Genomic DNA, 14,219 nt, shown 5'->3' with positions numbered 1-14,219 from the left:
GTCCGTCGTTAATTATTCCTTACATATTCAACTGTTTTTAAAGGAATAGTTCACCCAAAATACAAATTCTATTATAATTTTCTCTGCCTCATATCGTTCCAAACCTGTTTGAATCTGTTTGTTTCTTTCTTCTGTTGTGATACAAAAGTGAATTTTGGATGGACTATGCAAGACCAAATTATTTCGATATATTGAAAATGAAAGGAAAATGGGTCTGTCAAGCTTCAAAATTACTTAAAAGCACCATAAAAATATCATAAAATTAGTCCATAAAACCTGTGCGCTATATTCCAAGTCTTCTAAAGTTGTACAATAAATTTGTGTAAGGAGCAGACCGAAATTTTAGTCATTATTCTCTGAAAATCTTTCCCTCCACTGTAGCTCTTAAAGGAATAGTTCACCCAAAAAGGAAAATTCTCTCATCATTTACTCACCCTCATGCCATCCCAGATGTGTATGACTTTCTTTCTTCTGCAGAACACAAACAAAGGTTTTTAGAAGAAGTGCAAGTGAATGGTGACCAGACCTTTTAAGCTCCAAAAATCACATTATGGCAGCATAAAATTAATGCATACTTCTCTAGTGGATAAATCTATGTCTTCAGAAGTGATATAATAGGTGTGGGTGAGAAACAGATCAATATTTAAGTCCTTTTTTACAATCAGTCTCCACTTTTACTCACATTCTGAAAGTGAAAGTGGATATTTATAGTAAAACAGGATTGAACTATTTATCTGTTTTTCACCCACACCTATATATATCACTTCTGAAGATTTAACCACTGGAGTCATATGGATTACTTTTATGCTGCCATTATGTGATTTTTGGAGCTTTAAAGGTCTGGTCACCATTCACTTGCATTGAATGTACCTACAGAGCTGAAATATTATTAAGAAAATCTTCGCTTGTGTTCAGCAAAAGAAAGAAAGTCATACACATCTGGGATGGTATGAGGGTGAGTAAATGATGAGAGAAATTTCATTTTTGGGTGAACTATTCCTTAAAATCTAATATGGTGCTTTTAATCACAAGACACCTGAGAACCAATGAATGTCTGGCATCAGTGGCATCGGTGTGCCATTTTTGTAGTCCATTAAAAATATTGGTAGAGCATTAAAAAAGTGTAACAAAGGGGGCCTGGGTAGCTCAGTGAGTAAAGACGCTGACTACCACCCCTGGAGTCACGAGCTCAAATCAAGTGTGTGCTGAGTGACTCCAGCCAGGTCTCCTAAGCAACCAAATTGGACCGGTTGCTAGGGAGGGTAGAGTCACATAGGGTAATCTTCTCGTGGTCGCTATTATGTGGTTCTCGCTCTCGGTGGGGCGGGTGGTGAGTTGTGCGTAGATGCCGCAGAGAATAGCGTGAAGCCTCCACACGCGCTAGGTCTCCGCGGTAACGTGCTCAACAAGCCACATGATAAGGTGCGTGGATTGACAGTGTCAGACACGGAGGCAACTGAGATTCGTCCTCCGCCACCCGGATTGAGTCACTATGCCACCACGAGGACCTAGAGTGCATTGGGAATTGGGCATTCCAAATTGGGGAGAAAAGTATAACAAAAAAATTTGTAGCCTTAATATAGACTGAGAGATTAAGTTCCTGCTCAGGAGCTCCAATTGTCAGTTTAAGAGCTTTCTTATATTAAGTTCATAAGTTAGTAATAAGTCTAACTACTATGTGTTTCAAATTAGGGAGATGTGAAAGTGATTTTTAATGGGTACTAAATTCTTACAGAAGCACAGATTCTGTTGTAAAATGCCTTATTGTCTCTTTGTGCAGCTGACTAGTCAGGACAAAACTCCTGCAGTTATCTCTCGAGCCATGGCCAAACACAACCTGGAGGACGAGCAGGCTGCTGACTATGAGCTGGTGCAGGTGATTTCTGAGGAGAGAGGTATGACTTTAAAACTTTTCATCTTTACACTAAAGCATTACTCAATGTGTAGTCAACAGTTGCATTTAGTCTCTGTTTTTTAATTGTTTTAGAACACTAACAGTAAACAAAATGCCTTCTGAGAAGGACTAGCATGTTTTGAAGCCTTGGTGCTTGTGTATTTTGTCTATTTGCGTTTGTTATGGTGTAATTCTTCATCATATTCACATCCTGTTCTCTTTTCTGTGTCTCCAGAGTTGCTTATCCCTGATAATGCCAATGTGTTTTACGCCATGAGCACCTCTGCAAACTTTGACTTTCTGTTGCGTCTGCGTGGGTCTGAGGGAAGGCCAGTTCAGCTTCGCAGTCGTTGCAGCTCCACACTTCCACGCACACAGCAACGCTCCAGTCTGTCCCACAGGCTCAGCAAGGTCACACTGTGACCTCTGCCCTTTTTTGGACAGGAGAGGACTGTATACAAAGACTACAGAGGGTGGAGACCTAGAAAATGAGCTTTATAGTCTATTGACTGATTTTGGCATCTCAAGGTCTTCCATTCTGCCTTTTGAAGAAATATACTTATTTCTATTAGTAGCATGTGCCTCCACACACCCCGACCCTCCTGCTCTTTGTCAGTATTTTCATAAGAGCACATCTCTTCCCAGCCAAGAGGCCTACACAACTTCTTCAGAGAATGATAGAGAAGGAAATAAGCTGTAGGAGAACTTAAATGACATCCATGTTACCTTTTTTAAATGGTAATGATGGAAATATTGCATCAGTATTGAAGATGACCTACAGGAGCTGTGATGTTGTCGTCATTGTCAATGTGTCCTTTTTGTGTCCCCTTGTGCACTGTGTGGACAATGTGGACTGCATACATAGACTTAAAGTGCTTAGACTGGCTGCTGTCACTTAAGATCCTGGCATAGCAATGCATAGATTCCCTCTTTTAGATTTCTTTAATATTACTCTAATTGTAGCATCTTTGTTGAGGCCAAATTTAAGAAAAAAAGAACTGTTTCATCTAGGTATTGTGAATGATACACCTATGATAAAACACAAGGTGTTATGAAGTCTGTGGCCTGACACTCAATTTCATGCTGCCTATTTTTTCACAACCTTCTCTGCCTATTCTAAGCATTTTATCTATGTATTTCTCATATTGTGAGCTGTGTGACGAATGCAGAAAATATGCGTTCTGATTGGTTCCTACTTGGTTTTATCAAGTCTGTGGAATTGTCTTTCCTTTGATGATTGGATCAGTGTTGTGTCTTTAATGTGTAGTCACACCAATAGGATGGGTTTCTCTTTTGAAACCTGGATTGAGCTGCCCTCCTCACTGATACAGTGGCACTTGCTTAAGGGGTGGCGGAGTCAATTGGTGTGTACTTCAAAAAGCGCTTGGTCCATTGTTGTAGCCTTCCTCTCTTCTGTCTTCTAGCGACGCTATAATAATTATATACTTTTCTTTTTGTTTCTTTTTTTATACATATGTTTTTGTAAGAGCTGAAGTAATATCCATGATATCTATAAGAAAATGATTTTGAAAGTTTTAAAATACTTGTTTAACTAAAAGAGAAAGTTTAAAAAACTGTGAAATACGAGTTTGTGTGATTGTAAAGTGAACATTAAAACAAGTCAGACATTTCCACAATCACTCTGAGGACTGCGAGACGCATTGTATAGCTTACGTTTTTCAACCAGTCCAACAATTCACTCTCACAGTAACCCTGTCACCAAGTGAAACATTTTCCCAAACATTTGAGACATGTTCATTCTCTGCATCTGATGAATATTACTTATATTTATACAAAAACATGTTTTACACCAAAACTAATTGCATTACTCTCAGGCATTTTTTAACACCTAACGGCTTTGAAAGGCTTATGGAATTCCTGCCTTAAACCGGATTTTCTCTCTACATAATGCCCTTCATATCATAATACCTGTTAGTATGGTGTCTAATACTTGTTAGTATTCTGTCCATATTTAGTTTAAAACTTCCTGGGGTCACTCTGGGCAATACATCAACAGACACCAAATTTAGAATGTCCCAAACTTTCCTTTGCTTTGTTTTGTTCTCTCACTATAGCTGAATGACACTTATATTTGTTACATTGAAAAGACAAGACTTTGATGACACTAACAGTTTCAACAAAGATCAAATTTAGTGTTTTAAAAGTAGTTTGGCAGCAGTGTTTGTTTTGATTATTTGTCTTTCAAATCCAATCAGCACTTGTGAATTTACTTAATTCTTTATTTTGAATATTTCTTCACTACCAAAGAATTGTCTATCTACAACAAGTTAGTGAATAAATTATTATAATTATGAAAAATGATGTTTTGTAATTAAATATTACCTGTCATGAATTAAATTGAGACTGACAAGAACTCAGAAAATTGACTGGAATATGTTTGCTTCCCACATAGGCCTATGATTCATTCATCCAAGCTGTTTTGTTTTGTAATTCTTATCTTTTCCATTATTTGATTCTAAACAGATGACTCAAGTCAATAGTGAATAGTGTCTTGATCCACAAATGCACATGAAAACTGTCTTATTGCTGTTAATTGATGTTAGCAGTGTAACATTCAAAAGTAGTAAATAAAATAGCAAAATAGTTAATATTGGTAGATATTATTTCAGTATAGCGAAGTATCCCGGTTTGTTAATGGTTACAAGTCAACAACATACAGATTGCCATTATCTCAACTGATTAGCAGAAGTGTAGATGTTGCTTTTTGTCACTGGTTAAGATTACATATCTTATCTTGTTAAGTTGTCATATTGCCCTTTTAACCTCAAAATAACTCAGAAAGTCTCAGGAAATGACAGATTGGAAACCCCCAGATTCTTCATCAGTACCCTCATAAATGTGATGCATAGGTTCAAAATACTATGGGAGTGAAACAGGGTACAAATAAAATTGACAAAGATATTTTGTGTTGTTAGATTATATATTGTTCTCAATTTAAAAGGCAATAAAGAATATTGCACACATTTTTACAGATATCTATCTATCTATCTATCTATATATATATATATATATATATATATATATATATAAAATATCTGTAAAAATATATTAAAAATATATATTAAATGACATGCAATGACATTAAAAATACACATTAAAATGACAACTTTCAACATTTAAATGAAGAAAATGTTAAAATGCTGCATAATCTGCCTTTTACAACAAGATAGTAGGAAATAATCAAACCTGATGTTAAATAGGCTAAAAGGAGAAACTAATACAAATGGGCCAAAAATGACCGTGGGTAGTTTCACAATAAGATTTTAGAGAGGGTGATTGGTTTGTTTCAGAAAACTCCGCCTAACTGCAGTCGAATGTTGAATGCGTTTGATTAGACAGCGATCAGAGATTCACACATCAACTCAACGAGGGTCAGCGCGTCAATAACAGGTCAGTGCATAAGGAACGGCTGATTAAGAAATTTGGGAAATTGCTATAGTGGGTTCGGTGGCAACGAGTTTTAAGCAAATAAAAGTGCTGTCATTTAATTTAACTACATTTCTCAAAGAGCGAAGGCGAGTTTACGATGACGTGTTTTTCGCTATTGTTGTTCTTTCATACAAGTCGCGCATACCTCTGAAACAGTAAAGCAGGTTGTATATTTTGATTACTACAGTAAGTCTATTAGTCTGTCGTAAGATATTACTGTTGTGTGAATATGTGTGTTGTCTGTCGTTTCAGTCTCGACTGTCTAGCTTTCAGATTCCACATGGAATGGCGCAACAATAAAATATCTGAGGAAGTGGGTGAAAGTTTACACCCTTTTCTCTACAACGCTTTCGTCATTACAGAATTAACGCTGTCTAGATGCAAAACGTCCAATTTTCTTTTAAGTGTGGCAAAACCTAAAACAATATGTGATTTCCTCACTTGAACTAAACCTTATTCAGGGGGCCTCTTTTTAGAAAGAGACAGTCCCATCGTTGCTCACTATGTTCCCTTAGCGGAAACTTTGTCATGTCTTCTAAAGTTTCTCAAGTTGTTAAATGACGAGCACTAGTATAAAACTATGAAGTCCAAGCCTTATTTTCGCTTTAAGAGATGTTGTTTGTAATGTCTTTCATTCATAATTACCATGAAAGTGAAACAATCTTTTGAATATTTGAGTTGTTAAAAGGTTTATAATACACTCCAAGATATTTGTATTCCTTTACGCCGTTTATTTGTTATAATAAAACTATGTTTGAATATCTTAAAGGAAAATGAAGGATAGTGTAATTTTATACCGCGATGGTGCTGATTAATAACAGCGGCGCTTCAGTGCGCGAGCTCGTTAACGTGTCGCAGGTGATTGAGTCATAAGTGTCCCAATGCTGAGTGGATCAGTGCCCTAATTCGTTTTCACGAGATACTGATTCACGACATAGGGAGCTGACTGAGACACAGGGCGATTTTCATATGCTGTGCTGGTATGAAATCTCTGCATGAAATTTAGCCTACGTATTTCCGGCCAAATCTGAGGGGCTTAACAGTCTTCCGGTAGACAGTCTTCCGAAAGTGTCAAGAGTTGTAGCAAACTACTGTTCTTTCTAAAATAAAGTGATTAATCACTCTGTTGTGATTTTATGTAGTAAATTATATTTAAAAAATGATCTCAGTAATGAGCTCCAAAAGTGTGAGTACATAAGATTAAAGTTACTGACTTGCAATCAAGTTAAAACCCCACCGGCGGGTCCAAATGATGCGCCATATTGCGAAATAAGTTTATGCTTAAAACAATAAAGTCCCTGGATACAGAAGTCAGGCATACAGTATGTGGTATCAGTTGAAAGCTTAGAAACTGAACTTTTCAGAGAATACCATCACTTTTGCATTTATGTTATGTAAAATGACAAAATCCTTAAAAACTTTGTCGCAAATGAGCACCACCTAGAGGTGACTATGTAGAAATATGCATATGCATATAAAAGTCTTTCACATAGCCCTTACATACACAAGTTGTATATCAAATAAAAGATTATTTTGCATCTAGTGGAATGAATAATAATTTTTGCAAGGAGAGAGAGCAAGCAGAACCAGAATTACAAGCTTATGAAGTTAAGATTAAGATTGTAAACCTATAGAATATTATTTATGAATGATTGGAATCTTTTATTAAAATTTGGGGGATTTTCTGTAAAGAGACCAATTTTATGCAGTTAGTCCATGTATGTGTGTAGCTTTTAAATTTGGGAGTGAAAAATTGAAGGCTGGAGCCAAAAAATGCACCTGAGTTGAAAAGGTTTATTACAAGTACATTACTTTGGTTAGACTTTTTTTTTTTTTTTTTTTTTTTTTGGGGGGGGGGATTTTTCCCCTTTTTCCTCCCAATTTGGAATGCCCAATTCCCAATGTGCTCTAAGTCCTTGTGGTTGCATAGTGATTTGCCTCAGTCTGGGTGACGGTGGACGAATCCCAGTTGCCTCTGCGTCTGAGACAGTCAACCTGTGCATTTTATTACGTGGCTTGTTGAGCGTGTTGCCATGGAGACATAGTGCGTTTGGAGGCTTCATGCCATCCACCGCGGTAACCATGCTCAACTCACCACGAGCCCCACCGAGAACGAACCACATTACAGCGACCATGAGGAGGTTACCCCATGTGACTCTACCCTCCCTAGCAACCAGGCCAATTTGGTTGCTTAGGAGACCTGGCTGGAGTACACTCAGCACGCCCTGGGATTTGAACTAGTGAACTCCAGGGGTGGTAGCTAGTGTATTTTACCACTGAGCTACCCAGGCCCCCTTTGGTTAGATATTTCTAAAATAATATTATTTATGAAGAATACATTTAAATCATGAATTATGTTCATATTAACAAGGAGAAAATAAAGACGTTATTTTGAATTTGTTGGGCAGAAAAACTAAACTTTTTTTTTTTTTTTTTTTTTTTTTTTTTGTAAAAATTATTTAAAGTAAATTTAAAGGTAAAGATATTTGTAATATGATAACCTTTTCCATAAAGTAACCAGTAAATAGTAATTAGTACTTTGTAGTGGATTCGTATTTTTGAGTAACTTACCCATCACTGGACTTACCTGAGTAGGACATGTTTGTAGAGCAAAATTCTTGGCACTTGAACAACATTCCTTTCAACCAATTTTGGGGTTAGGGTAAGGATTAGACTTACAGTAGGGTTAGAGCAGGGGTTTGACTCTTAAAGAACATTCTTATCAACCTATGACTTTTCTTTAATTTGGGTAGGTTATGGGTTAGGGGTAGAGTTTGCCTGTGATTGTTTGTTAGGAATGTTGTTCCAGGGCCAACAAAGGATTTTACATTGCATCGTCTGTTGTGCAGTAGTTAATCTACTTTTTCTGTGGTCCTCACTCATTGGCTCATTGTCATGTGGGTGTCATACATTTTTTTTTTTTTTCTAGAAAAGGTCACCTGATGTATTTCTGACCAGGCTGTGAGTTTTATTGGTGACTGTGGCTTTGTATTTTTGAGATGGTTCTGTTAAATTCTGCAGTATCTCCCACAGAATGGCAGATAACGAGAACAAAGTTGGGATGGACACAGAGACATCACAGGCTAGCCAGGAGCAACAGGTCAGTTATGTTTTTTAACACTCAGCTATACACAGTAGTTAATTTCTTTGTTTTTTTTCCGATCAGAAATTTTTATTTTTTTTTATCTAAAAAACCACAGGGCCTCATTCATGAAACATGAACAGTACGAATTGCTGTGTAAATCATTAGTGAAACCATTCTTACTAATTGTTGCACGAATGGTTTTACGAATGATTTAGACATGCTCGTGTTTCATTAATAAGTCCCATTTTGTATATAAACAACAGAATAAAATCAAACTATTAAATCAACGCATACAGTTCACCAAGCTTTGATACTTGTTTCAGAGTGTAGTATCCCGAGTAGGTAATCTGCCGCTCGTGAGTTCAGCATGTGGTGCGGTGTACAATGCCTACAGCACTACTAAAGACAGTGTGCCACTCCTGAAAGGTGTAATGGAGGTGGCAGAGAGTGGGGTGCGCACTCTAGGTGCTGCTGCTACAACAGGTTCCAAACCCATTCTAGACCGGCTGGAACCGCAGAGTAAGTATCTTAAGCCTGGATGCAGTTAATGTCTTATATGCCTTTTAAAGGGATAATTCATCAAAAATGAAAATTCTTTCATTATTTAGTCACCCTCATGTCATTCCAAACCCATATGATTTTCTTTCTTCTGTGGAACACACAAGGAGAAGAAATAATGTTCACTAAGGTTAATGTTAAATAATGTCCACTTTGCTTTTTTCCAACAACAAAAGCATACAGTGACCAGGGGCTTTCAAGTAAAAGAAAAGGACAAAAACACCATAAAAGTGGTCCATACTACTCATGCACTAGATTCAAAGTCTTCTTAAGTCATACAAGCTTTGTGTGAGAAACAGACTGCAAATTTAAGTTGTTATTCACTAACAACTTATAACCTTTTCCTCACAACCTATTCCTCAATTTCTGTGCTTTTTGTCTATTTTGTAACTTGACAGGGTGATTAAAAGAATGACAGAATTTGTAATTTGGGTGAACTATTCCTTTTGGATATCATTTATATTTATTTATTTTTATGCTCATTTATTCTTACTGCATTATTCTCCATGCATATTTTTAGTATTGACAAATTTTTACCTGCTGATAGTTGAAAACTGTATAACAGTTGTTGTTTTTGTGTTCTTTCTCTTTTGCAGTCTCTGTGGTAAATGAGTATGCCATGAAAGGGCTGGACAAGGTAGAAGAAAAACTTCCCATTTTACAACAACCAGCAGACAAGGTAATGCTTAACAGTTTTAAGGGCCATTCAGACGGAAAACGTTCTTGCGTTAAAAAGCTAAATGCAGGGCAACGAAAAAAGTTGCATTTGTTTTAACTTGTCACGCCATGTGAAAAACGTGGTGCTCCTGTTCACTGCAGTGGTCAAAGACTACCAACTAGTGCATGTTTATATAGGAAAAACCATTAAAAAAACAGAACAGATGGATGCAAAAATGTGTTCGCCATGAAATGCCTCTTCTGTCTGTAAACTGTAAGATTTATATGTTAGTTAATTTGCTAAAGGGATATCAATTGTCTCTGTTAATTTCTCCATTGCAGTTGGTTTCAGACACTGTGGGCATGGTGTACCAGTCTGTATCAGGAGCAAAGGATGCTGTGATGGGGGCTGTGTGGGGGGGTGTGGAGAAGACACGTATGGCCGTGACAGGAGGCATAAACACAGTCATGGGGTCCCGTATGGGTCAGATGGTCAGTAATGGAGTAAATAAGGCTCTCACCCATTCTGAAGACTGGGTGGACCAAAACCTTCCACTCAGTGAGAAGGAGCTCGGTGAGTGTAGCTGTGTTTTAGACCTAGTAATGTAATTACAATGAAGTAATTAAATTGAAAATGATGAAAACTATAGGTTTTTAAAGGTTAGGTTAAAGGTACAATTGCTAGAATAATCATAATCTTTTCTTAAATTAGCTTTGTGTTTGAATACACATGGTCACATTAAAAATACAAGAACACATTCTTGTTTGAAAGATTTTTCTTTTTCAGTTTTGGCAACAGCATGCTAAATGAAGCAATAGCCCATTTCACTTCAAGTCCTATTATTGCATTATTACCCACTAATGCGATTACAGATTTTCTCGATTGCTTAAACACTATAACCAGGCTTTTGAACTAAAATTTCAAAACCATAATGGCATTTATCAAAAAGCACACCCATTTCCCTAAACTGTAAACACTATTCCCCTGTTTTGACACACGAGTCAGATTTGATGAACTGTCACTGCAAAACTCTACACACAAATCCCTTCATTTCTCATTGCCTACACCATGTGGTCATTTAGGAAGCACTAGCATTCAATATCGTTCACTCAAGTCAGCACAGCTTGAGCTGAATTGGCACACAATTACCCAGGTGGAAACACTAAGAGTCAAAATTGATCACACACCAATCAGAACCTTCAATAGATAGATAAAAGGGCCGGAGTCTGTTCATTCAGTTTTGGAACAATGGATCAAGAGAGACGTGAAGGAAGAGGTCAAGGACACCAGTAGGGAGTGGAGTAAGTGTAAGAGGAGGAGGAGGAGGAGGAGGACGACGAAGAGGAAGGGGAAGGGGAAGGGCAAGGAGACAAGCAGTCTCGGATTAAATTCATGCCCCTCTAGTTGACCATGTCCTTGTCCATGGTATGACTATGAGGGAGGCTGGGCAACAAGTACAGCCAAACTTGAGTCGACAACGTGATTCTCTGGCCTGTCCCAGACCAAAGACGGGATGCTGGGGCTGAATAATTTTTTTGTTGTTTGGTGTATTGTACTGTACAGTACTTTTATGGAATAAATGTGCAAATGTATACATTTGTTGTGTTCATCATGTGAAAAGGTTTTTGAGGGGGAGAACCACAAGCATTATAACTTATTATCGGTTTTTGTAGTGTTATTTTGAATTTATCTCACCAGTGTGTAAGACTGTGTTGTGGTGTGTGTGTTTTTGAGGGCTTGTGTGTCATGTCTGAGGACAAAGTTTGTTTTTTCAGCAAGATTGAATGGTTTTGAGTGGAGAGCTTCATTTTGACCTGAAAATAGGAAGTTTGGGGAATTGGGTGAGACGTTATGGATTTGTGTTTAGAGTTTCGAGAAAAGGAGGCATAATTTCAAGATGTGTTTAAGCAGTCGAGATAAACTGTTACAACACACTTAATCTTAAAGTTTTTAATATGAAACATGTTTGCGTAAGTTTAAGAAACTATAAATTCTGCCCGCAGAGCTTTGTGTCTTTAAGGGATAGTTCACTCAAAAATGAACATTTTGTCATTCACTCATCCTATGGTGTTCCCAACCTGTAAAACTTTTGTTCCTCTGTGAAACACAAAACGAGATAGGAAAAATGCTGGCCTCCGTCTTCATTCACTTTCATTGCATCTGTTTTCCATATAATGAAAGTGAATGGTGATTGAGGCTAACATTCTACTAGATACCTCCATTTGTGTTCCATGGAAGAAAGTCAACTGTGTTTGTTACAACATGAGGGTGAGTAAATGGTGACGGATTTATCTTTGTTTGAACGATCCCTTTAAGCTTACTTGGTTTGAACAAATATGTGAGTTAGGTTGTTTGCTTACACAGTTACATGGAGCAAACAATGTACCATTTCAAGGTGTTGGTAATTACCTCATTATTGTATGTTCTGCCAACAGCTGCCCTGGCTGAACCAAGACCTGGTGAAGAGGAAGGGTTCATTGTAACTTCTAATCCCAGCTACTTTGTCCGCCTGGGTAAGCTGTCTGCCAATGTTCGGGAGAGGGCACTTGAGCAATCCCTCATTAGGGCCCACAAAGCCAGAGACGCCACACATGTGGCTGTGACTCAAATCACCAGCACTTTAGACTTGCTGGAAACTGCCCGGGCTACCTTGGCCAGTGCCAACCAGCAGCTAGGAGGTGCTCCAGAGCACTTAATTCAGCGATGGAAAGAATGGAAGGAAGGGCAACCCAAGGAATTGGAGGAAGAGGTGGATGCTGCACAAGACCAGGGAGAGGTAGAGATGTTTATGGTATTTGTAGTTTTTGGACTTGCAGTGCATTACAAAAGTTTGCTCTCAAACACAGGTTTTTCATGATAGTTTTTATGTGTCGTTTTCTCCCCATAGCAGCTGGAGGGGAGAGCCCTGTCAATGGTTCGAGGTCTAAGTGACCAGCTGAAGGTAGCGTGTTCAGGGGTTGTGTCCAGTGTGCAGGGGCTCCCAGGCACTGTGCAGGAACAGCTTCTCAGTGCTCGACATACAGCTGAAGAACTCCAGGCATCTCTGGCCAGCACCAGAACACTCACTCCTTTCCTCCTACAGCAGACACGCCAGCAGATAACCCAGGTATAGTCTTTTTGAGTGTATGCCAATTGTTGTGCTCTATTCTGTTCTAAAACTGGTCTATTGTAATGACTATTTTAATTGTGTATCTTTTTCAACAGGTACGACAGTCTTTGGATGGAGTCGTAGAGTATCTCCTCCATAACACGCCTCTCAATTGGTTGGTTGGGCCTTTTGCACCTCAGATAACAGAGAAAGGGGAATCTGAAAATGGCACACAGCCTAAATAAAAGACATGTAGTGATGAAAGAGATTAATATATGCTGCAAATGGTCATATTGTAATTTTCCATTTCAAAAGGCACATAGAAATACAAATTATTAGTTCATCAATGTCAGTATTTTAAACCTAGAGTATTGGACATGCTTATGCACTAATAAATGTCTACTGAAGATGATCTCACTGAATGAAAGAAAACACAGTACTTCATTGTCCCTGATTTTGTACTGAATCATTATTATTTTTTTAATCATAAAAAGTTGAGATTGCTTGTATTTACCTAATTTGCTAAATAAATTGCGGAAATAAAATAACTTTGAAATATTTTTTTGGTTTTTGCTTATATTGTTTTATTTGTGTTGGCACAAATTAAGGATTCTACAGAGAGCTATATAATAGGTTATATATAAAAGCAAAATACACACTGTTAATATAATATTGTATATTAGTTGTATATCCAGTATGAATGAATAAAACTGTACATCTAATATGTGAGTGCAATTATTTAAAGCATGTCAAGACTGAATACTTTCCAGAAAGGGGCTGAAGTAGGAGGCTTTTACAAGGAAATCTTAGAAAAGAAAAAAGTAGGTGGCGTAGTGGGCTAAAGCACATAACTGGTAATCAGAAGATTGCTGGTTCAATCCCCACAGCCATCACCATTGTGTCCTTGAGCAAGGCACTTAACTCCAGGTTGCTCCAGGGGGATTGTCCCTGTAATAAGTGCACTGGAAGTCGCTTTGTATAAAAGTGTCTGCCAAATGCATAAATGTAAATGTAAAATGGTAATGAAATGAAAGCATACACATTCCAGTAAAAAGTTGGAGAAAAACAGATTAAAGGAATAGTTTAAAAACATTTTCTTATCATTTACTCCCCCTCACACAATCCCAGATGTGTATGACTTTCTTTCTTCCCCAGAACACAAAGATTTTTAGAAGAATGTCTCAGCTCTACAGGTCCATATAATGCAAGTGAATGGCGATACAAATTTGAAGCTCCAAAAAGCACATAAAGGCAGCATAAAATCAATCCATATGACTCTAGCGGTTTAACCCATGTCTTTTGAAGCGATCTAATCGATTTTGGGTATGAACAGACCGAAATGTAACTATCACTGTACATCTTGCCATTGCAGTCTCTAGGCACAATCATTATTTCAAGCTCAATTACATTTCCTAGTGCTTGACGCATGCACAGAGCGCTACATGGTGCCATGAAGTGTAATGGAGCTTGAAAAAGACTGCTGATG

At 37.7% G+C, this 14,219-nt stretch overlaps 2 protein-coding genes across 4 annotated transcripts in view; both read left to right on the top strand.

Moving 5' to 3' along the window:
• LOC127415236 (ral guanine nucleotide dissociation stimulator-like 1) overlaps positions 1–4,651 on the top strand; it is a 44,495-nt gene extending 39,844 nt beyond the window's left edge. Inside the window, exons 17-18 of one of the 2 annotated variants that reach the window (XM_051653898.1) lie at positions 1,781–1,895; positions 2,130–4,651. In XM_051653898.1, the coding sequence (XP_051509858.1) occupies positions 1,781–1,895; positions 2,130–2,317 (303 nt within the window). In that variant the 3' untranslated portion in view covers positions 2,318–4,651. The remainder of the gene's footprint in view (positions 1–1,780; positions 1,896–2,129) is intronic. The other variant, XM_051653899.1, reaches the window with a different exon arrangement.
• A 573-nt stretch (positions 4,652–5,224) lies between these two features.
• plin3 (perilipin 3) lies at positions 5,225–13,455 on the top strand. 2 transcript variants are annotated; one of them, XM_051653906.1, is made up of 8 exons: positions 5,225–5,305; positions 8,378–8,444; positions 8,753–8,948; positions 9,584–9,666; positions 9,987–10,218; positions 12,081–12,421; positions 12,533–12,751; positions 12,850–13,455. In XM_051653906.1, exons 2-8 carry the CDS (start codon positions 8,379–8,381, stop codon positions 12,976–12,978), a joined length of 1,266 nt encoding a protein of 421 aa, XP_051509866.1. In that variant the 5' UTR covers positions 5,225–5,305; position 8,378; the 3' UTR covers positions 12,979–13,455. The 2 variants fall into 2 exon arrangements, with proteins under 2 accessions (XP_051509866.1, XP_051509865.1); XM_051653905.1 differs by having other exon boundaries at positions 5,245–5,305; positions 8,366–8,444.
• Positions 13,456–14,219: the final 764 nt, after the last annotated feature.

Source organism: Myxocyprinus asiaticus, chromosome 24, assembly GCF_019703515.2.
Source record: "Myxocyprinus asiaticus isolate MX2 ecotype Aquarium Trade chromosome 24, UBuf_Myxa_2, whole genome shotgun sequence".
Classification (NCBI taxonomy): domain Eukaryota; kingdom Metazoa; phylum Chordata; class Actinopteri; order Cypriniformes; family Catostomidae; genus Myxocyprinus; species Myxocyprinus asiaticus.
Note: the sequence above shows the minus strand (reverse complement) of the source record. Positions and strands in the feature narration are given on the sequence as shown.